Source organism: Lampetra planeri, chromosome 23 (assembly GCF_965212315.1).
Source record: "Lampetra planeri chromosome 23, kcLamPlan1.2.h2, whole genome shotgun sequence".
NCBI lineage: Eukaryota > Metazoa > Chordata > Hyperoartia > Petromyzontiformes > Petromyzontidae > Lampetra > Lampetra planeri.
The window spans coordinates 7,398,682-7,422,929 of NC_136129.1; the positions used below are offsets into that span (position 1 = coordinate 7,398,682).

At 46.6% G+C, this 24,248-nt stretch overlaps 1 protein-coding gene across 1 annotated transcript; it reads left to right on the forward strand.

Moving 5' to 3' along the window:
- Positions 1–242: 242 nt before the first annotated feature.
- On the forward strand, positions 243–23,668 carry SRP68 (signal recognition particle 68). The gene is made up of 15 exons (XM_078605044.1): positions 243–377; positions 2,657–2,723; positions 3,656–3,769; positions 4,471–4,666; positions 5,979–6,061; positions 7,225–7,334; positions 9,986–10,068; positions 10,692–10,832; positions 11,756–11,854; positions 13,274–13,332; positions 15,568–15,816; positions 16,806–16,935; positions 17,827–17,902; positions 19,279–19,331; positions 19,847–23,668. The coding sequence occupies exons 1-15, from the start codon at positions 302–304 to the stop codon at positions 20,072–20,074; spliced, it is 1,764 nt and encodes a 587-aa protein (XP_078461170.1). The 5' UTR covers positions 243–301; the 3' UTR covers positions 20,075–23,668.
- The last annotated feature ends 580 nt before the right edge of the window (positions 23,669–24,248 follow it).

A 24,248-nucleotide genomic window follows, 5' to 3' on the forward strand; every position in this document is an offset into this window, starting at 1 on the left:
TTACCTACGTGACTTTACCGAAAAAACCTAAGAGTTATGAATCCTTGCAGTCACGAAAGCTTCAAATCTGACAGGGGATGCATTCATCATGATGCCCCCACGCCTCGCGACTCCCAACGAATCGACACGTCGAATCGTACGCCACGCAAACGTGCGGCTGTTGAACAAGCGCGCGCCAGATCCGATCCGAGAATCGATTCGTCCGCTTACCCACGCCTCGAGACTAAGGAATCGGCGTTCGCGATTAATTATTATCGGTGCGAATCGATTCCACCTTCTCTCTCCAACCGGGGTCCCCGTGATGGCGTCCGCTGGCGCTGAGGAGACGGCGGCGGCCGCGTTGGCCGAGGCGGAGGCGGCTACGCTCACCTTGGAGAGTATCCCTCGCCGCCGCCTGCCCGTCCCCCACACTTGTACGTCGCGTTGCGTGGCGATCGCGACTAAAGCCGCTTCCAAAAGCGTTTCGCACGTGACCCAACCCGCTGCTGGCCAAGCCACGTAATATGAATGGGGCGTCCACTGTACGCGCCGCTTGCCACCCGTCCCGTATCGGGCCGGCTTCTTCGTTTCGCGAGTCTGTGTAGATTCGGTTCGGTAGGCGCGGAACGTTGTTGGCATGTCTCACGACGTTAACCCCTATAGCAATCTGCCGGATAGAGCCATCTTTCGTTTTTTTGTTTGGACTTACGTGAGGTTCAACGGTGTGTTTGGACTTCTTTCGCGCCGTACGTAGCCGACCGCGCCGCTAACCTCGAGGTACGGCGGCGTGGGGCGGTCTGGAAGGACGAAATCGCCCCTCGAATCGGTTCTCAACCGCGCTGGTTCCGTGCGGGTTCGGTGCTTGGGAATGGGATTTTGTGTTTCTCGCACTGCGCACGTTTTGAACGCGCGGTGATGATGGTGGCTGATCAATACAAGCGCTGTCTAGGCGTACGTGGTGCCCCCCCCCCCCAACTCTCAGCACCCCCCACACATCTTGCTTGGCTTTACGAGCTTTTGACGGGACCCCCCCCCCTACCCGGCCCCCCTCGTTTGGAGCGCCTCCGATTAGCACGGCGCTAAAGAAGTTGAACATTGGTAGCAATGAGATGCGAGGTGGGGAACAATTTCAGCTACTGATGGTCCACATGAAGAGCAGCGCTTCTGTCAGTCTACACACAAAGGCCTCCCCGCGCTTCCTTAAAAGCACTCCAACTTGCTCTGGTCCGCCTCTTCATTTTGATTGTGGTGAGCTTTAAATTAGCTGAGGTTCATATTTTCTCCTGTTCCAGAACGATGTGTCTTAGCTGTGACATATATCCTGAGCCCAACGTGTAAAGCCCCTGTCAACTTCTCTAAATATTTCCGTAATTTACCATTGGACATTAAAATGACTGTCGTACATGTAGGAGCGCTTGTTTAACCGTATGGTCACCAGACTTTTATTGGCCGCAGTCACGATGTCTCTGAGTTGCGTTCTCCGGTCCGCGAATTTATTTTTCCCGTCTCTCAGTGTCATTCCAAGAATGCAAATGTCTTTGTTCGGAGTTTATGATTGAACAATTGTCTGATGTGTGAGATTTGTGCTGGTTACGAATTTGTTTTTCTTATTCTGCGTGCCACTTTTCAGTTTTCGTTCCATCGTCTTTGTCGGTGTCCAATGTTTCTGACTCCATATGTCAGGGGCAAGTGAAATGCGCCAAATGAAAAATTCCTACTTTGGGGACACTGATGTTGTTTTTCATTGCCAAATTACATTTCGTGAAAAGACTCCACTTGTACCCTAACGTCGTGTCAATTTAAACTCTGGCCAGCCTTCACACTCTACAGATGTGCACATTACCCCCCGATTTGTATAATATTATGAGATGTGGTCATACTTCAGCTTGCTATATGAATTTCATTGTTAAATTCTACCCTATATAGCAGCTAGTGCCAGCATAGGGCAGTGCCACAAAATCCATTGTACTGACTGTACTGTGCGTCGATGTCTATGCTCCCCGCCTGCAACGCTGAATTACAAAGTAGGGTTAATATGAAAGTGGTTTCCTTCTCGTAGTGGTATATGCCATGTTGAGTGTGTGGACTTTATTTTAATCGATTGTTGCCTGCCTTGTACAAGGCTGCACGTTGTGTGTTTCCCATGCAAAATAACACATGTTGACCGAGTGTTTTTTCACATGGCTATACATATTGGAGCTGCCGTAGTTTAATGGTTAGCATTCTGGATTTGCAATCCAGAGGTAGCCAGCCTCTCGGCGCAGCACTTTAAACAATGGTGCAGGTTTTTGTAATACCCCTCTCCTCCACCTCTGTCTGCCCTGCAGTGTACACGGGTACATCAGTCACTCAGCAGCTCACCTGTGGTAGGGTAAAGTGTGGGTACACCCACCTATTCCAACACATCCGGTCAACACGGCAGAGTAGAACAAATACCCTCTAGAATTTTGCCGCCGTAGAAGCTCTTCTGCCAGCAGTGGCGTGGGCAAGTAAATTGCAGGGTTGCACTTTCACCTTTTTGTACAGATTAGGAGAGACTTATAATAAGGTAACTTGTAACGCTTACAATGTTGCTGTTTGTTGTTTGAGAATCTTTTATTACAAAATGTGTTTGTGGCCATTATCGGGTTTGCCGCACAATATAAATGGTTGTCAACACCTTGACCCAGCGTGGCAGTCCTGCAAATTATAAAGGAGTCGCAGCAACAGCATGGGCTGCGTCATGGAGACTACCAGCGCTACAGGTACTCGCACACCACACACAGATGTGTTGCATGTTACTTGCGTCTGCTAAATTTTTACCGCTCTAACTTCATGTCAGTGTCTGTAATGATAGTTTGAATGTATATACCACGAGCCAGAGGTGTGGACTCGAGTCATGTGACTTGGACTCGAGTCAGACTCGAGTCATGAATTTGATGACTTGCGACTCGACTTGGACTTGCATAACAATGACTTTGTCCCACCTATGAGATGTGGACTCGAGTCATGTGACTTGGACTCGAGTCAGACTCGAGTCATGAATTTGATGACTTGCGACTCGACTTGGACTTGCATAACAATGACTTTGTCCCACCTCTGCCACGAGCATCTCAAAGCTCTACACGGCAAGCATGTAAACATCCATAGTGCATTTTCACAACCCCCCCCCCCCACACGTTTCTTTGCTTTGTAAGATGGAAAGTAAGATTCGCCCCAAACTTGTGTCTGGCATTAATAAAGTAATAGAAATAATTTTTGTCACACACAAGGACACTAGATTATTAAATGTACACCCAACTTTCGATTTAAAATAGGGGGGGGGGAAGAGTGCTTATTATAATCCAGATTAATAAATACATTCCAGCCATTTACAATCCAGCCAATGGATGGAGGCCTCCCCCCATGCCATGTAGGCTATGAGTTTAGTTCATCATGCTTCACCACACGAGTCAGTGCGTTTGGGAAATCGAACTTGGGTCGCTGAATTCGTAGCACAGCACGCTAACCATCGCTGCACCCACTGTGAAAACTTATAATAATAAAAATTAAAATAGAAATGACAATTCCAGTTCGATAGATTAAGCCGTGCCACGACACCCCACAAGTTATCTGGACGCACATGCCGTCCAAAATGAAGGTTTCATTGATTTTAACTCGATATTTTATTTTGATATTTTCCTATGAATTGTTGCAGGGGCTACTGCTCTCGACGGCTCCGGAGGCTGAGAAAAGCTCTCAACTTCAAAATGGGGAATCGCCACAAGTACACTGGGCGCAAGGTCACTGTGGAGTTGCTCAAAGACCCGCGGTGAGCGTTGCTGAATGTGACATCTTGTCATCCACATCATCAAGAATAGGCCATTGTGTGCTGACGTCAGGCTCCAAATTCGCCAAATTTGAAAGTTGCCTGCAAATTACTCAATTCGGAATATACATTGCAATCATCGCCCACTGCTGGCAGACTGTTATCCATTTGCAGGCAAGGTGCTGAGGAGTCGTCTTGTGCCCACAGGGAAAGTTGTCACTGAGGGTGCCCATTCACATGTTTGGGATGTGATTTAAAGTGCCATTGAGACGTCCTGGCATATACCGCACAATGTAAAAAGAAATCATAATCATCAGCTGTCGTGGTGCAAGATGTTAACTACCTCGCCTGGTATACAGGAGGTCTTGGTTTCGACCTCGACCCTGACTCCTGTATATTCAGAGTTTGCATGCTCTCCCCGTGGTGGCGTGGATCTTTCTCAGTTTTTTTCCCCTCCACATTTAGAATCGACATGCGTTCGGAGCATTTGGCTGCTATAAATTTCCACGTGATGAGCCACTTCGTTGAGCTATCATTTGTCGCCAAGTTGCTTCTGAAAAAGAGCTACATAGCTCAAGAGGGCCAGCCATGTTAAAAAAAAAAATGGTTCATAGTTTTTATAACCATAAATGGAAAACGTTGATATCAATTAATAGAATTGGAGCACCACCGGAGCGCGCGTATGTCTGCGCATGTGCTTGCAGGTACCTGCTGCTGGAGCTGATGAGCGCGGAGCGCGCGTGGAGCTATGCCATGCAGCTCAAGCAGGAGGCCAACACGGAGCCCCGCAAGCGCTTCCACTTGGTGTCGCGCCTGCGCAAGGCGGCCAAGCACGCCGAGGCGCTGGAGCGCCTGTGCGAGGGCAAACGCATCGACGCCCGCACCAAACTCGAGGCGCAGGTACCAAGCGAGGGGCCGGAGTGCAGAACGCGCTCGCGACGTCGTTGCGACGTAGCAACGTCGTAAGTTCGACCCAAGATGATAGATATTTTTTCGTGACTCCAATGAAATGACTTTGTACGGCATTCGGCGTTGTAAAAAGTTATAGTTGTGATAAGTAATACTCAATATGAATATAGGAAGTGATGATATCATTCAGGCAATATTGGGCGGTGACACGCAGAGGTTTGCGGTTCGTGCCCAGACGCTGGCCTGGTTAATACTGCGAGTGTATTAACCAAAAAAATACACGCTGTCTGCTTCAACGTGGACGTTAAGGATCCCATTCCCGTTATTCGAAAAAGAGTATGCTATGTGTGCTAGCATCATGGTCCAAATTAATTAACAGTCAAAGGGAAAAACATCCTTTTCAGGCAATGTTTTTGACGAATGATGTGTGCTTTCTATCCTTTGTGCTTGTGTGTTGCTACCTACGCGGGATCACAATTTCCTTTTCTTTTCATAGATAGATCCGCAAACTGATGTACTGTGCCCAGCAAGAAGTTAATTTTTTGCGTAACTTGCTCTACGTGCAAGTTTCTGGATGACAGGTGTGCGCGACTGCGACTTGTGGAACTAAAACCTGAAAGGCGAGAAAAAAATAAAATGATAAACTAGAAAGAGAACGTCAAATAAAAAAACGTGATCGAAACCGAAGTTTAATGGAATCTCGGAATCAGAATATTTATTTATACTGGAGGAATCCGATGAGCTATAAAGCTCTTTTTCACAGATGACCAGTCGGGGCGGCTAATCAGGTTACAACAATAAACAATACAATAACATGATAGTAGGACAAAGTACAAGAAAGGTAAACAAATCGCTCGGACACAGACAAATAATACTAAACCAACCCCCATCCTACCAGGCAAAGCCCACTGAGGTATTAAATTATCTTTTAGAAGCGACCTGGCCACAAATGATAGCTCAACAAAGGGGCCCTTCATTTGGACATTTATAGCACTAAAATAATGTTAATAATCTCATTGCATGTTTCTAAATGTGGAGGGAAAAACTGGAGTACCCGGAGAAAAAAATCCACGCGACCTCGGGGAGAACACGCAAACTCCAAATATTCAGGCAAACTCCACCACTGTGGTGCCTCATAATTAAATAAATAATTTGAGTTCAAATTGCTTCGGTAAGGCAGTAAAACAACAGCAAAAACAGTCCCAGATTACACTAAGACAACACACAGTCACTCAATAAAAATTGTACATAAAAATTGAATCTGTACGAAATGCTTAATTTCTGCATCTGCCCGTCTTGACAGGCGTACGCTGCGTACATGGCTGGCATGCTGAGGTTTGAAAAGCAAGACTGGACGAAAGCCATGGAGTCTTTTGGCAGCTGCAAGTAAGTCAGTGGATGGGGGGGGGAACACATATTAGGTGAGCCAATGCACCGGGGAGAAGCCGTGCACACGGATTTGGTTTTGCGTTGCAGGCCAATGCTGCTTTTGCCGTGTGTTGCGCAGGGACAGCTGTCACTGAGGGTCCCCTTGGCTAAACTAGAGCGCCTTGGCTGATGAGGCTTATCCTTTCAGCGATGGGTTTTTATAGCCAAGGTTTCTAGCAACCTTTTGAGCAATTGTGTTGTTTTTTTTACGTAGGGTAAGCCCCTAATAAGTGACACAACTGTATGGAAACTTTTGTTTAAATCGAATAATTTTCACTACGTTCATCTTGATCCCTGGTATAGACCGTCGGGGCGAATTAAATACGGCAATAAAACTTGACACTGACTTTGTAATCATTAGAGGCGTGCGTACAGCTCCATCTACAAATGGGTTTACAAAGAGGGATTCATCTGTGTGACATTTACTGACATTCACATCTTTGCTGTGATTCGTTACCACCAACATTTACCGCACTTGGTTGTATTGTCAGCAAGAGAGATGAAGACCGAGATATTTCGCTTACCAATCTATTATCGCGGTGTAATAAAATAAAGTCGGCGTACAATTTTCAGGTGATTTGTATAAATAAATAATGGCTCCGGGACCAGAGGTCGAGGAGGGTGGGAATGATGCATCATCATCATCATCCAAATCAGCCATCATTTATTGAAATAACGCAATCATCATCGTCGTTACCGAATCACATTTTAATACGACTTTTAATTACTGTACTTGATAAAAATATCTAACCTTCTTGGTTCTTTCGGTAAAGTCACGCTCTTCTTCCACCTCCAACCCAGCTTATATATAAGCTCCTAGCTTGGCAGTGTCTAATTCTTCACCTGAAGACGGCTGCTTGCGTTGTTGCCGAAACTTCGTGAGAATTATTTTATTTTATTATGTTTTATTTTTATTATTTTATTACTTCCCTTCTACGTGACTTTACCGAAAGAACCAAGTAGATGAATCCCTGCAGTCACGAAAGCTTTAAATCGAAAAATATCTAAGTAAAAAAATATTTCTTCAAGTGATTAATCGATACGGCGCCAAGGATGAACGGGCAGCAGCGTCTGTCTTGCTCTTTCCACTGACCGTGCGCGCACGCGTGTCATGCCTTCAGGACCATCTATGAGAAGCTTGCCAGCGCCTTCTCGGACGAGCAGGCTGTGCTGTATCGCCAGCGGGTCGAGGAGATTTCCCCCAACCTGCGCTACTGCGCCTACAACATCGGTAAGGACCACGCACATCGCAGATCCCATCCGTGGCTTCACCTCAAATGAGACTCCCTTCCCTTGCTGCCCCCTCCCACCTCGTCCTCCCCCTTCCTCCGACCGTCCCACTCGCCACCAGCTGCGTGAATGAGCATGCCGAGTAATCTTTGTGAAATGGCTTGTAATTGACGGCGGCAGCGCACGCCAAGTGAAAAGTCATTCACAAAAATTGTGGACCTGCCATGTGGGGGACGTGAAGAAGTCCTGTTGTGAGCGAGTTAAATTTAGCTGTGAATTTAAATGTACCTTTCAAAATCAAAATCTGGCGTGGTGGTGAATCACGCGAGTGTGCTTTATACTCACCGGCTGCTTTCCTTTATTGTTGCCTTCTGTGTTAAAATAGAGCACTTCCACAGTGCATGCTTTTAAAGATAATTACGTGGTTTTTTTTGCTGCTGATTCTGTCCGTTGTTGTTGATTCTGTCCGTGCCGATAGTTATATCTAATTTTGTACACCGAGGCGCAATTGCTTGTCACCATGGTAATGATCAAGTGCTTTTGTTGGGCGTTTTTTCTATTTTAAGCTGAATATGATAAAAATTGTTATTGAGTTCACCTATTGAGGGGGTGAATTGCTAAAGGTGCCATATGAAAGCAGGGATGTTGAAGCAATCGAGGACTGCTTAATGACATGGTGGCATCATTCAATTATTGTTGCCTTGTCGTAATTTATTGTCATCCTAGTCCCTTTACGACCCTGCAAAGCACATGGAGAGAACGGGGGTAGGCTCGGCACAACATGGCTGGGAATCTTAATTTTGGAGCTTTCGTGACTGCAGGAATCAATCTGTGCTCAGAGCATTCCCAGCCATTATTCTTTGGTTCTTTCGGTAAAGTCACATATAAAGATAAAATAATAAATTCAATAATAGCATACGACGTTTCGATCGCAACACAAGCAATCATCATCAGGTATAATGAAATAGCGACATCAAATCTAACCAGAAAACTATAGACAGACATATAAGCAGACATATATCACCAAGATACATAGAGCGAGCAACACAGGTACAGAGAGGGGTGATCGTCTCTGTGGGGTGGCCTTAAATAGACAGAGGGGGGCGGAGGCAGCGAGAGGGAGGGGTTAGAGACAAAATTTACATGTCAATGAGTACGAGGAGACGCGTAGAGAAGTACGCAGGCTTAGAGGGAGAAAGAAACACACTAAAATTAAATAACCTAGCAAAGTATCGAAATATTATGTAAAACGACACAGAGAGTCGGTCAACACACAATTAACGCATAGTCTGGTCGATTACGTATTTCAAAGATTGCTAAGTTAGAATTTAAGTGAAAATTCCAAAGAAAGACAAAAGATAAAAACAAGAGGAACGGAGACACACAGACAGAGCAGAACCTAAGAACGACAAAAAACGATACTTTGCTAGGTTATTTAATTTTAGTGTGTTTCTTTCTCCCTCTAAGCCTGCGTACTTCTCTACGCGTCTCCTCGTACTCATTGACATGTAAATTTTGTCTCTAACCCCTCCCTCTCGCTGCCTCCGCCCCCCTCTGTCTATTTAAGGCCACCCCACAGAGACGATCACCCCTCTCTGTACCTGTGTTGCCCGCTCTATGTATCTTGGTGATATCTGTCTGCTTATATGTCTGTCTATAGTTTTCTGGTTAGATTTTATGTCGCTATTTCATTATACCTGATGATTGCTTGTGTTGCGATCGAAACGTCGTATGCTATTATTTAATTTATTATTTTATCTTTATATGTGACTTTACCGAAAGAACCAAAGAATAATGGCTGGGAATGCTCTGAGCACAGATTGATGGGCTGCCTCGTCACTCGTCAGCATTCTTTGTGGCGCAAGAGAGAGCAAGGTCACTTGTAACTTGACCTGACGGTGCACCAGTTACTCCAAAAACTAAAAATCACAATTGCTGCACTTGAGAAGTGCCGTGACCTGCAGTGCGGTGGTGGTTGTGAAGACAGGCGTGAGTGAGACGACACAGTTGGTCACTTCGATCAGACACCCTGGTAAATTAGAACCAAAACTTTCTTCGAAAAAGAGGAATGTTTCTGTCGATCTGTAGGGCTTCATTGCTCGAAGATTTTTGTGCAGGGAAAGCAGTGGCGACTTTACTGCGCTCGGTCGCCCTCCTGGTAGAGGACATTGAGTTTTTGTGTTTCTTCTCCGAATACACGGAAGCTTTTTGGCTTGGGGGGGAAAAATGCTAAATCTGCAGAATATCGTAAACTTACGCAGGGGCCAACACTGAAAAAATACAAATCGTAGATCTCACGTTTTGACAAAAGAAAAAACGAAGTGGGCTTGTGCCAGGTGCAAATCGCGATTGGTGACAGGAGCGGCAGCCCAAAGGAGCAAACGCATCCAAGAGGATAACCACTGCTGGAGAAGGAGCGACGGGGTTAACTCGCATGGCACGCAGGAACAAGATGGGTCGTGGTATCGGACAGACGGCGAGTGGCGTCGATGATGTGGCATGGCCTCCGTCCAGCAGTGGATAGATCGTGGATGTTTATGATTTATTGACGACGGCCCACCCTTCTGGCTGAATGGGAGGATTCCGAGCGCGATTTGCACCATTGTGTCACAGCGTCCGTTAACAGTGGGCCCTACTTTTTTGTTTGCACAGGTGACCAGTCGGCGATTGGGGATTTGTTGCAAATGCGCCTGAAATCTGGTGACAGTAGCAGCATGCTCACAGAAAAACTTGAGGTGAGTTGTGGATGTAATGAGTGTCTGGATTCGTGCAGTTTATTTTCACAAGATGTGTACAATACTGTTGTGACATGGCTGGCTGCCGCACCTCTAGCGTCACTTGTCTAGTAGATTTATAAGTAAGGAAATTACGATGCTCGTTCCCCATACGGGTAACTGCAACATTCAGGTAGAGTGCTCCGATGCTATGAAAAAGCATCTGACCAAGGTTATGAAGTCTTTTGGCCCCTTTGTGAAGCTTCAAGCTGGTTTTGGGCAGCCCAAAGACAGTGTAGCTACGTATCTACAAGCACTGTTTGATTTATGGCTGCATCTTCCTTCAATATCTCTTTTACACTGGCACATATAATCCAAGCCACCATGGAGCCCTCATACTGATGGGAGGTTTTCCCACTCGCTATTTGCCAAGCCAGGTCGGAAAACAAACTGTAATACCACGGTCCAATAAGGCATCTGCATCTGACTTGGGGCCAAGCAATGCCAGTGGTTGAGTTCATTGTGTGTGACGAGGCGTTAACTACCTCGCGTGGTATACAGGAGCTTGTGGGTTCTATCCCGACCCTGACGCCTGTATATTTTGAGTTTGCATGTTCTCCCCGTGGTGTTGTGCCGGGCTGCAGGTGCTGTTGGCTCAGATGCGTGCCAAGCAGTCGACGAGCATGAGCGAGGTGACGTGGTGCGGCCGCACGGTGCCCGTCAAGGTCGACCGCGTGCGCGTCTTCCTGCTCAGCCTCGAGGAGAGCGAGGCAGCCATCGCACAGGTGACGGCGGCCCCCGCGGTCCACGCAGCCCACGCGGCCTCCACCGCTGGCTCCCTCGCCCCCTCCCGGCTCCCGTCGCCCACCCTCGATTCACGCCCCAGCTCGTAGGATAATCATCATTTCATCATTTTGTGTTTGCACCATTCTTCTAGCGCAGGGGTCGGAAAACCTGCGGCTCTGGAGCCGCATGCGGCTCTTTAAGGACCGCTTTGTGACGTATTCACGTGCATTGTGGCTCTTCAAATATTGAGATTTTTAATTAATTCGAAAAAAATGTCTCTTGTTATTTTGGTTGCAGACCCCTGTAATAGCACAATGTTATCGCATGGTCTTGCCGGTTGGGGGTTGATCCTGCTGTGTGGTTTTACCCGATAATGTAATTTACAGTTAAGGTTTCAAATTAGTTTTTGGACGGTGACACCTGCACAACTGGGCCTACTCATCAATTCAGAAAAACATCACGGGATGGTTAGCATCCACTGTGAAGCAGATGGCGTGTCGCGTTCATGAGTAATACAACCGCAGTAATAACCAAGGGTGCCCGCCGAGCTCGTTACCACGAACCTCCACAACTGTCGGCAAACGCGCTACCGCTTGGCCATGCTACCGCCCCGCGGAAATGCGGTCAACTCGCGTAAGATGGTGTCCTGATTGCTATGTCAATAGAGCAATCGATTGATGTTCAAACACAGCAAATTTTACGCGGCTTTCTGTGCTGATATTCCGGCCCATCGTTTTTTTGCAAGCTCCCCCACCGTGGTCATCGTGGGGGGAGTTTCCATTGATGCCGAGCGAAGCAGCCTTCGTCTTCAGCGGCTACGCACCAAGCGGCGTGCCGCCGAGCGCAGGAGTCGACGAGAGCGCAACGACTGATTGCGCTTGGCACCGCTCTTGCCCCTTTGCTGGTGGGCGCACGAGTGCAGGCAGAGAAGGAGGACGGGAAGGAGCAGCTTTACGAGAGCCTGCTCATCGAGTGTCGCGACGCCATCCACGCCGTGCGGGAGGAGCTGAAGCTCGACCCGGTAACAGCGGTGCTCTCTGCCCCTGGGAGCAGCGTCCGTCACAGTTTTCTTTTACTCCAAAGCATCGTTCACTGCAATGTATAAGAACGCGCAGTGTGCTTTGTATTTGTGCAGTGCAATATGCAGTGCGCGCAATATTTCATGCAGTGCACGTGCGTGTTGAACTTCTTTCGCACCGTATGTAGCCAACTGTGATGGATATACAAATGTCAATGCATTATACATGTGCGTTACATGTGTATGCATTTGTTTATTGAAGTTAATTTTCCATTCAAATGCGCACGTGTAATGCGTTCACGTTAGCACGTGAACACAGATCCACTCTCACGCATCCCGTGTGGCCACAGTCTTCTACTGATGTCTTGCCGAGTTTAATATTAATTCCAAAACTGGACCTAAATGTGACATTTTGGATCCAATTGATCATAAAATGTGATGTCACATGCATCGACAACATTTACACGACAACATTTTAAACGACATCGTGTCCATGGCTTTTCCACCAGAGTAGCCATCATGTGATGTCATATTAAATTGACTGTTTTACTTTTGGAACGTTACATTATGATATGATTATATTGAATGCATGAACTATGAAAGTTATTACTGTTTACTATATATTTGAATACAAAAGTAGAATATACATTCCAATTCAAAATTGGACTGAAAATATCTGACAATCTGATATTTTAAAAATGTAATCTGATATTCCCGAATGCATTCATGCACATCAATTTATATATACTCCACTGTTATTTTGCAATCCTCTTTTCAACAGCTGAATGAGCATTGGGAAAATAACAGTTCCATTTTCTTACAAATGAGAGCATTAAAAATGTATTGAGATTGGCAGGAGACGGGCTTTAAAATAAAATGTCGTTTTCTCATTTTTGCTGCCTTAAACAGAAAACCAAAGGACTCTGTTAAAAACATTCTAACGTAGAGAAGCATTGTGTACCTTGGAGCATAATTTGAATCGTATAATAGTGAAACGCATTTCAACTCATTGTTCAAAGCTCATTTTGCCCAACGTTTAAGGTCTTTACAAAGCAGCTTCCATTTGTTGTTGTGTCGTTAACTCGTTAAGTTTTTCTAGCCCACAATCATATTTGCACTTGTGCCCATGTTGTAAATTGTTTGATGCATGTGGGTATGTGTGTGTGCGCACGTGGGGAGCGTTAGTGTAGCGCCTCGCGCACTGCGATACGAACCCGGCAACCCAATTTAGAATTCCGCTTACTGCTAACACCAGTGACGATTATCTGAATGGGTCCTAAGGAGACAAAGGCGGCATGGTGCTGGCCACCCACTCCCTTGTGCCGTGCCGGCCTTCATGGGGGCCCGCTATAACAGCACTTGCCCCAAAAGTCTGCGGAGGCTATACGGAGGATCTTTGTCATTGTGTGCACGTGGACGCAGAAACAGCGAGAGCGAGAAACGGAGGCAGGAAAGAACTCGAACCTGCAACACCTACATAGGTAACGACCCCCCCCCTCCCCCCACTCCCTGTTGTGCATTGACCCGAAGCGTTGAAAACAACACAGAAGCTGCGAACAAAATAGTGCCGAGACAGCTGACGGCATCGGGTGTTCATGGTTGTCATGGTTACCACACTGGATTTCTGGAGCAATCCAGGGGTCGACGGGTCGGGCTCCCGGCAATGAGCAAGTCTCTTAAATCTCCACCGCCGCGTCCGTCTACCCAGCAGTGTCAGTGGGTTACACCGCAGGTCATCGATCGGCAGGTCCGCGTGCGGTGGAGGGTAGAGTGCGGATACTCCCACCTCTTCCAAAACATCCGGCCAGGGTGGAAGAGTAGACAGAATAACTTATTAGTGTTGAGACCTCAGAAAACAAAAAATTAACCCGTAAAAACTAAGTTTTTCACTATAAATCCTTTATATGCGTGGCGGCTAGAGTCCTCTCGTCCTCTGGCTTGAGATGGCTGCCACCTATGGGTCAGATGATTGCCTGCCACCATTAAGCAATTGGTAATTAAATATAAAAAAAAATTTACCTAAAAAGTGTACAATTTTTAAAAAATTTCACGAAAATTAATTGTCACGCACAACGAGTCTGTGTGGAAAATGTCAGCTCGATTGGATCACGGGAAGTGGGTTAAAAGACGACCGAAAGATTTGCACGGTCATAAGCGCGCAAGCAAGCAAACAAGCAAGTGAACTTAATATAAAGGATTTAAAAATTGCAAATGTTCAATATTTTCATCTTTTCCCAAAATAAGGAGCAAGATAAACACGAACGTTTTAAAGCCTCTTTTCTTTTTTTTACAAACTCCCAACAATATACAATTTAGTTGGCGAACATCAATTTTGGCGATTTCAATTGTTTCACGAAAGAAGCCTTCCTAGCGTTTACTTGCGCTGGACGTAATGGAAATAAAAAGCACGAGTCGTGATGTTGTTTGAATATTGCTTTTGAATTGCGTGTGGGGGTGCACTTGGAAGGTATTTTTTGAAGGGGTTTTTAAGAGATGTACCGTCGGGAAATAGTTGTAAGCTTGCAATGCTCCTCGTTCTTTAAAGAGTTCAAATATCGTCAATTGCAGGGGGAAAGAAAATTAACGTGTTTTTTGCCTTTTGCGATTTTTCCCACTTCCATGTGTGTCGATGTATGTTTCAGAAGCTTATGTTTAGCCTGCTTCTGTTAAGTTCTTAATTTTTTCATCTGCAGATAGTAACTGAAACAAGTTTATTGCACAAAAACACAGGCTGTCTTTTGTGACATGTTTGCCTTTAATCTATCTGTTTTCATCTTCACTAATTTGTCTTGTGTCATTCTAGAGTGTCTAAAGGGGGGATCTGTGGTATAATAATGGTTCATTATTTGGCCAGGTGCAGACAGTGCAATTGCCATAGTGGTGAGATGTTAACTACCTTGTCTGGTATACAGGAGGTTGTGGGTTCGATCCTAACCCTGACGCCTGCTCTATATTTGGAGTTTGCGTGTTCTCCCCGTGGTCGCGTGGATTTTTTCTACGGGTCCTCCGGTTTTTCCCTCCACATGTAGATACACGCTTTTTGAGTATTTGGCTGCTTTACATTTCCACACGATAAGCCACTTCGTTGAGCTTTCATTTGTGGCCAGGTCACATCTGAAAAAGAGCTGTATAGCTCGGTGTGCCTTACCTGGTCAAATAAATATAGTTTAGCAATTGGGGGTCCGGTGGGTCGGGTCAGCGCTGACGTGGCACCGCTGAGATCCTGGGTTCGAATCCAGGTTACAGCTGCACCTGATTAAACTGGGATTTCAAGTGTAGCCAGTTAACAGTCTTAGCCGGTCACCAATGACTGGACAAAAAAAAATTATCGCGTAAAAAAATGTGCTTCCGCACTTGGTTCTGATAAATTCCATCTCTTGAGAATTAAAATATCAGTTTGTCTTCTGCCAAAAAATTACTCTCATATACAGAGCAGGTGGTAAAGTGCTGCCCTCTGCTGTGGTACCAGAGGTCACTTGAAGGGAGCGCTGCGATATCTGCTTCCTTGCGCCGGGGTTGCACTGCTCTGCGAGACAACTGAATGGATACTTTTATACTTTGTCTTGTAACATGACGCCGATAGTGCAGTGGGAATTGGGCAGGGTGGCGGGGGGTTGGGGGGAGAAGTTACAAGAAACATTTTATTTCTCAAATATTTTAAAACAAGAACGATTGAGCCATGGTGACCCTGCGCATGTATTCATCCGGGAGTGCAGCTACCTGACGTTCATAAAGCTGAGCAACACGGTGGAGCGCAACGTGGTGATGGCGCGTGCCCTGCGCCGCCGCCTCAGCCGAGGCGCCGTTGACGACGGCAGGAAGGCGCCGCGTCCCCAGGAGCTGATCCGCCTCTACGAGCTCATCCTGCAGAGCCTCACCGAGATGCAGCAGCTGCCCGGCATGGAGGCCGATCCGGACCTGTGGCGATCTCTCGATAACAAGAAATCGGCTTACAAGGCCTTCAGGTGCGGCAGCAGAAGTAGTGGTAGCAGCAGTAGTTGTAGCAGCAGCAGCAGCTGTAGTGGCAGCAGCAGCAGCTGTAGTGGTAGCAGCAGCAGCTGTAGTGGTAGCAGCAGCAGCAGTAGTTGTAGCAGCAGCAGCAGCTGTAGTGGTAGCAGCAGCAGCTGTAGCGGCAGCAGCTGTAGTGGTAGCAGCAGTAGCTGTAGTGGTAGCAGCAGTAGCAGCAGCAGTAGTGGTAGCAGCAGCAGCAGTAGTGGTAGCAGCAGCAGCAGTAGTGGTAGCAGCAGCAGCAGCAGCAGTAGTGGTAGCAGCAGCAGCAGCAGTAGTGGTAACAGTAGCAGCAGCTGTAGTGGTAGCAGCAGCAGTAGGAGTGGTAGCAGCAGCAGCAGCAGCAGCAGTAGTGGTAGCGGTAGCGGCAGCAGCACTAACGGTAGCAGAAGTGGCAGACGCCACAGCGGCCAAACTGTCTGCTGTCGCCTTCATTGTCATCATCATTACAGTTGATGGTGTCTTTTGTTTCCCTTTAACATGGCGGTGTTCTCTTCTGCCGCAGGGAACCCCTATGAACAGAGAAACGCGTGTGCTGTAAAACGAAACATCATTTGTCAAGATGACAAATGCTTTGCGCACCTACTACGTGCATGTACTTACAATATATGACCTGCCTGCTGCAGGAATTGAATTGTGGACTATATGAACTAGTGGCGAGTACACTCACCACTAAGACAGACTACTTGGCAGCTCATGCCAACATCTTATATGAATGTACGTTGAACTTCTTTCGCACTGTACGTATCCAACTGTGCTAGTCATAGGTGTGGAAAATAATCGGCTCATCTGCTAGATGGTCTCTTTAATCGTAGAATTGCAATCCTTGTTATCATCATCATCATCACCGTAGTGTCAAGTTATACTCCTTGGAGCTACGAATGATATAGTGTGCAAGCAGGTGTGAATCTTGTGTTCACGTGTGTTTGCGTGCATGTGTCCACAGGTGCTACTTCATAGCACAGTCGTACTTGGCGGCCAAGAAGTGGACGGAGGGGCTGGCGCTGTTTGAGCGCGTCCTCAAGTACGCGAGGGAGGCGCAGGCTGCCTGCGCCCAGAGCAACTGCCCCAATATGGTGAGTGATGAGCACCGAGACCACCGGGGCAGCCACTGCCATTCGTTGTTGGGGGGGGGGGGGGGATGGGGAAAACCTTGTCAAGTCTCGAGGCTTGTTTTAATCGTATAGTCCTGTATTTGGGGTGTTGAGTAAATACACTGTTTTGTGTGTCTTGCAATGTTTTCCTCAGTTTTATCGCCATTATGTCATGTGATGAGAGGAAGTTTGCTTCTGGAAAACCACGCAAAACTACCCGATTTCCCTTCATGTGACCTTTGGTCGATACATTAGTACACAGTGTAGCACTTTCCCACCCATTCTGCACATGAGAATACTGTACTCGCATCTCCTTCACCGATATTTTAATTCTCAGAGCTGGAATTTTGCCAAATGAAGTACAAATTTAAACGGATGGTTTTTGTGTGCGGTCATTGGCCATGGGGCTGAGACCATTAGTTTGCTAGGCTTGAGAACCCGGTTTAAGCACAGGATTTGAACCCACGATGATCCCCGTGGTGTCACCTCGGCGCCGTGACCTCTGAGCCACCTTGGCCAGAATTTAGCAAACTCCTTTTTGAACATTGCTCTGCATGTGGAGTAAAAAAAATACTGCGCAACCAAAGCAAAACCAGGATTTAAAACTCAACGGTCCACACAGACAGATACATGAATCCCCGCCCCCCCCCCCCCCACCCCCCCACTTGTGTTGCCATGTCCCCGGCTGCTTCAGAAGCGCAGTGCATTTTGCGAGTTAGTCATTTGCGTGATACACCAACACTTGCCTCGACACTCGGAACAGAAGTGAAGTTTGGGAAGCCCTACTCTGCATTCCCTACCTGTATTTTGACAACTGCCTTGCATTGTTTTATGCTTGCATTGATGCTTTTGCTTTGGCATACCTGCGTTTAGGATCAGAATGAACTGGAAGAGCTGATCAACTCCATAAACGCCGAGAAGTACTCGATACAAGCGACAGCGATACTCGGTAAAAGTGCTTCTGCCGTACGCCGCTAAACCTTTTGACACCACTTATGTCACGAAGCAACGTATACCCACATCCACCGACTGTGCCACTGACAGGGGGTGCAGCAGTAAGTGCTATCCAGACTGTCTGTGCAGAAGAATTGCCACCATCACGGTCCCATTTTTAGTTTTATCAGTAAAATCCGCCGCACGAAGTACAGTATGTGATAAATAACGTGTACGGTAATGTTGCTTTTCCAGTGGCACGCAACAAAAAAATGTCAACACGTTCGTCGCGTGTCCTTTTTGTGCGCGAATTTCATGTGCTGCAAAGAAGGGCCATTGTCTGAAACATCACTTGTTAAATTTTGATTTAAAGCTTTTGTGACTGCAGGGATTCATCTTCTTGGTTCTTTCGGTAAAGTCACGTAGACGGGAAATAATAAAATTAAAACAAAATAATTCTCACGACGTATCGGCCACAACTTAAGCAGCCCGTCCTCAGGTGAAGAACAGGTCTGTTCAGACGCTGTCTTCCCGACAGACCTGTTCTTCACCTGAGGACGGCTGCTTGCGTTGTGGCCGAAACGTCGTGAGAATTATTTGATGTTTTATTTCTATTTTATTATTTCCCTTCTACGTGACTTTACCGAAAGAACCAAGAAGATCACCTGTTAATATACTCTTCCTTATGAGGCACTGTTATATGAAGTGCGAAACACGTTCTAAATTGCATGACCTTGTGGGTAATACTGGACCAGGCAAAGACATTATTCCAGCCAGTGCTCCTAATGTGATCACCACACTTCTCCGTTTCGGGATGCTTATTTTACGTTGTGATTCTATTTGTGTGTTCCTAGATGTGGGTTACAGATTGTACAACCGTAAGGTGGTCAGAACAAGTTGCATAGCTTTATTATCTTGCAAGAGCAAAAGTAGGGAGACCGTTTACTTTTAACAACATTGTATGGACACCCATTTTCAACTACGGTTGGCGCAACCCAAGCCCATTTTGAAAGTACAATGTTGCGTACCTTTTAAACGCCTTTGCTGGCTTTGTTTATTTGTTCTCGTCCAAAGTTATGAGCATCAAAAAAGTCATTTTGACCCAGGCACATCTGACATTTGTGCCTATGAGTTGAAAAAATGTGTACGTGGGCGTGTGTCCTTTCTCGCATGGTACTAACGTGGGTGCCGAGTGCAGTTCAGACGTCGCTTTTATTTGTGACGGAGCCCTACTGCGCCAAGATCGTGAAGCGAGCAAACGTTTGTGATTTTAAAGCCCGAGTCCCACACGCGGCTACCGAGAGGCGAGCCGGCTACAGGGTCTACGTTAACGCCATGCCACCAGGTGGCTGCCACTTAACTCTTTCGCTCGTTTGTTGTTGTTCTTCGCAGACTCTGACGATATTGGTGATCGCATGGCGGCTTTGGAAGTTTCGGATAACAAAGTAAGGATCTTCAGCAAATGTAATATTGGCGGCGAAAGCCACGATTTATCAGTGTGTTCTCTTATCGTATATATTTAATAGGTACAGCACTACCATTTGTAGTTCATTGGTGTCCATAAAACCGAGCCATTGTCAATGTTTTTAGTGTAAAAGTGATGCTTATCCCTATGTGCCAATATCAAAGCAGTGTCGAGCTCTGCTGTGTACGAGTTGTTGGTTGCCCCCACCATGCTGATCAGGCATTTGATCGATTGCATTCATCATACAGTTTATCTGAAAGTTACAATTTATATGCATATGCAAAATGTGACCTTTTGGATAATGGGAAAAAAACGAGATGGCGCAGATGAGTTTGATGGTGCTACGCGCGAGACCTTGCCACAAGGAAGATTCTTGAGTGGAATTGTGACCCCCAAATTGTGACCATTCATTGGATGGCGAGGGGTCGTGAATGCCTGTTGGTCAGGCCGGCGTCCCTAACCCTGCCCTCCTCTCTCTGTCGCCTTCCTCCCCAGCCCTTGCTCGAGCGACTGGATGTGTACCGCCTGGACCCGGCGCTCGTCAGCAAGCAGCCCAACCTGGTGACATTCCCGCCCGAGTTCCAGCCCGTGCCCGTTAAGCCGCTGTTCTTCGACCTGGCGCTCAACCACGTGGCTCTGCCGCCGCTCGACGACAAGCTAGAGCAGAAGTCACGCAGCGGCTTCACGGGCATGATCAAGGGCATCTTCGGCTTCCGCAGCTGAACCAACTCTCCCGCCCCCCTGACCCCGACCCCCCCCCAACCTTCCGCCACCCCCACCCCGCGCCTGCCACCCCCACCCTCTTCTCTCGCTCCTCAAGTCCTCGCCCCGGTCACGCACTCTGCCCCGCACGCCACACACACATCCACTCCCCGCTCTTCCGATCCGTACCACTTGCGCGCGGCGCGGTTAAGGGAATTCCCCTCCCCCCCCCCAAAAAAAAAAGCAAATAGCTCTTATGAATACAAGGGCAGCCTGTATCCCCTCAGGCATTGTTAATTTAATCAGCGTTTTTAGTCCATTTCACGACAAACGTGGGGATTTGTCGGCGTTTTATTTTGTTGACTGAATGATGAAATCCATAAAGTAAGACTTAAATAACATTCTACAGGTGGTCATCAACTAGACTGACTATAGTAAAAGTGCTCACACAATTCACACTGTCCACTTGTTGAGACGGCAATTTTGTTTGGTAAAAAATTAAAGGCCGGCTCAATTCTGTGAAGAACATTCTCGTGAAGAAATCTCCGTACGTATTTGTTGGGCAGCTGGTAGACACACGACCTCGGGATGTATCAGCAAAACGGGGGGGGGGGGGGGGGGGGGGCGGCGTTTGTGCATTAGGGGTTGCGCCTTTAAACCAGCAGGCTCGTGCTCGGCATACGCTTGTTCATATTCTTGATTTAAACAAACTGTAATGACTGCGCGTTGTTTTAGTCCCTATTCGGTCGATTATATGTCATGCTGTTAATGTCTCGGTGCAGAGCGAAATGTTTTCTTCACGGAACTCGCACTATTCAACCCTCTCCCATTTCGATGACGTACGTGTACGTATGTGCACGTCATCGGTGTATGTTATACGTTTTTCTTCCGATGACGTACACGTTTTTCTTACGATTCCGGAAGACGTACCGAGGCTCCTCCCCCCCCCCCACATGGCCACGCGGGAGGGCGTGTGGCACGGTTTGGCGCCAGCTATCGCAGAGTGCGGTCACGTCGCTACGGTTCTCTGCGGGTGAGTACAATGTCTTTAAAAACAACGACGCTATGCCTCTCTAAATAAAATGACCGTTAACGGGAAAGGGTTAACGATGAGGGAGGTGTGTGCATTACTGCTCTTCCCCCCCCCCCCCCCCCTTTTTGCTGAATGCCCTCAAAGATGGGCAAGGCCAAATGTTGTACAACACAATATTAACGCAATGCTTTTTTTAATTTGGCGTGGCTCGTCTGTAATTTTGTGGCTGGGCTTGCGTTGGGCATGGGGTAGAGTGCTCTCTTGGGTGCAAACGAGACCTTGGCGGCCGAGGTTGCAAACGGGTTTTGATTCCTTACCCGTACCCGGCCGCACCAGGGTCACAAATGGGTACCCGTACCCGGCCGGGTACGGGTATCCGTTCCCTACCCGTACCCTACCCGAAATGAGTGACAAACGGTTACTCACCAGTGACTCACGGCCTACCCGTACCCGTACCCGTACCCGGCCGCACCAGGGTCGCAAACGGGTACCCGTACCTGGCCGGGTACGGGTAGCCGGGTATCAGGTAGGGTACAGGTATCGGGTACCTGGTTGCGACCTCTGCTTGGCAGAGGTTGTGGGGGGGGGGGGGCAGTGGGGAATGTGGGTAACAGGCATCGACGCAGCGCGTTTTGGCGTTATGAGACAGCTCAACTGCGAAGATGCAACGTTTGGCGAGTTTCCTTTTATACACATTACTTTGTAAGTTTCACACAAATTGATGCTGGTAGGATTTGGAAAACTTGTGATACTCATATTAGTGACATGTCTCTTTGGAAATTTACCGATTTGTAGAATTGAACTTCACACATAAATACTTCCAGGTTTTAGTCGTTTTTTTTAGGTTCACCCAACCATAAATTCGGTATTCGAAGTACGCCAATTGGCAGATGGCTTGTGATGGGGAAAATATTATCGTACCTGTATCTCCATAGTCACGAGGGCCAATATGGAAGACTACTGCTTTGAGAAGGAAGAATCCCTTGTCTGTACAATGTGGATAATCACACCATTGAATTATGTGCAGCATTGGGCCAGTTGTACCCCTTCAGGAGCTCCAAGTGATCCCACTGGTGTCCCATACTTGCATGAACAACTTGGCCTGTTTAGCAGACCGCTGTTCCGCACTGAGAGTGGAACGGGCAGTGGCTTTATAAACGTGCTTAAAGGAGTCTTGTGCTCAAGGCACAATGATGCTCGCCAGGCATTACAATCCCGGCTTTATTTGCTCTCCACGTTATACCCGTTCGTAGTCGTATGAAGTGCACCGTTGCTGCCTTAACGGGAAACGGAAAATGTTTGCCAGTGTGGAAGGCTGAAAATTGGTTCAGGATCCGCGAAAGGACTGGACTCTGGAAACACATGAACTGAGCTGTGTCAAAAATCGTAACCTTGTGATCAGGGTTGTTTTGAGTGGACCCACAGTGCGTGTGGGCATAGCCAGGATTGCAAAGCAAGTTTATGTTTTGCGTCTCGTACACAAGGTCCGTGGTGGGCATTGTGCAAGGACCGTTGGTCCTCAAGTATCGTCTTCGTATAGGTAGTGGCTGTTAGTGTTCGCTGTCAGAGGTAATGTGCTGGCGTTGTTCAATACAAGGACCAGTGCTTTGCATTGTCCCAAGTGGGATGTGCAAGAGCATCAAGACTTTTAAGGTCTCTATCTGCCAAGTTTCTGTTATTGATCATGGTCGGCAGGTGGTATGGGAGTCCAAAATAACAGGTCACTGACTGTGGCAAACAATGTGTGTCCGCTGCAGATTGTCCTCATTGGTGCACACTCACTACTCAACTAGGAAATTCACTACGTAAGATTAGACCCACACAACAATCTTGTGAACGAATCCTAGAGCCTGCAAGTGGCTGCGAAAATATGTTGACTCTACGACCTACTCTTGAGAAACTGGATTTGTTTTATTTTTGTATTTGTGGGATAAATGTAAATCGCTGCAGACCCCATAAAAATAGATCTCTCGTTTGTCTAGATAGAAAAATGCCATATTTTGAAATGCATTTAATAAGGTTCAAGCATGTCTCTGATGAACGTGTTGTTGATGCGAATGGGGTTTTTCCTGTTAATCTTCAGTACCTACAAAACACTTTCAAACATGAAGATTTTGATTTTTTCTGAGCAGGTTTATTTGGCATGGATTTGGGTAGTGTTTTAGTTCTGTTAGAAATGTTCCTTTTATCTTTGGATTACTTTCAAAGTAATGTAAAATGGTACCTGCTTAATCAAACATCCGTCAAAACGGTTATGATTGGAACACAAGAAAAGAAGATGCATCAACAAATATAAAAAAAGCATAAAAAAAAGATAATTGTTAATTGCTAAATATTAAACTTGTTTTATGCAGCGTGATTAATTTTGAAATAGTATTTTGGAATACTTATTTTCCAGTCAATATGTTAAAGATTGGGGGGGGGGGGGGGGGACACAAGAGGGGGATTTATACCATGCTAAAATAATAGTCTTAAATTTATAAGTTTTGGAAAGTTTTTGCCTCTAAAATACAAAGTCTTGAAAATTGCTCGAGTATTATTGTGCAAAGCTGTAATTCTGGGCGCAATAAAATGTTTCAGTACTTTGTGCCATCTGGATTAATAAAATAACTGCAATGTCTGAATTCATAAAACACAGAAGTACGAGTTTTCCCCATTTCACTTGGCTTACGTTGAAACTTTGAGTGACCAGGAAACAAGCGTAATACTTTAAAAACATTACTCAAGTGATTGTTTTATAGGAACTTAATTTCAAGTACCGTTATTATTGGTGTGTCATGCAAATTTTGCTTTTAATCTTTTTTGTATAATGTGGGTGTCCTGCATATTACAGCATCATTGCCAGGGCTCAAGTGTTGGTATATTGAAAATAAACGCGTGTTAGGCTCGGAGGGATTGGCGTGCCTGGGTGGCAGCCTCTCTCATGGGTACAAAGAAGTCTTCTCTGTATAGCCTGGTGGCATTTTGGGGAGAATACCCAATACGAATGGCTATGGGTGGCAACTTACATTCACTACAACGCACGGTCAACTTGTCATCGATACCCCCTGAACCATGGCACCATAACTAATCAACTTATAAACGATGCTGTTGAATGGCTTAAGGATAATCTTAACATGTTTCGCTTACAAATTGGCTTGCTTATCTCTGCAACACGCCGTC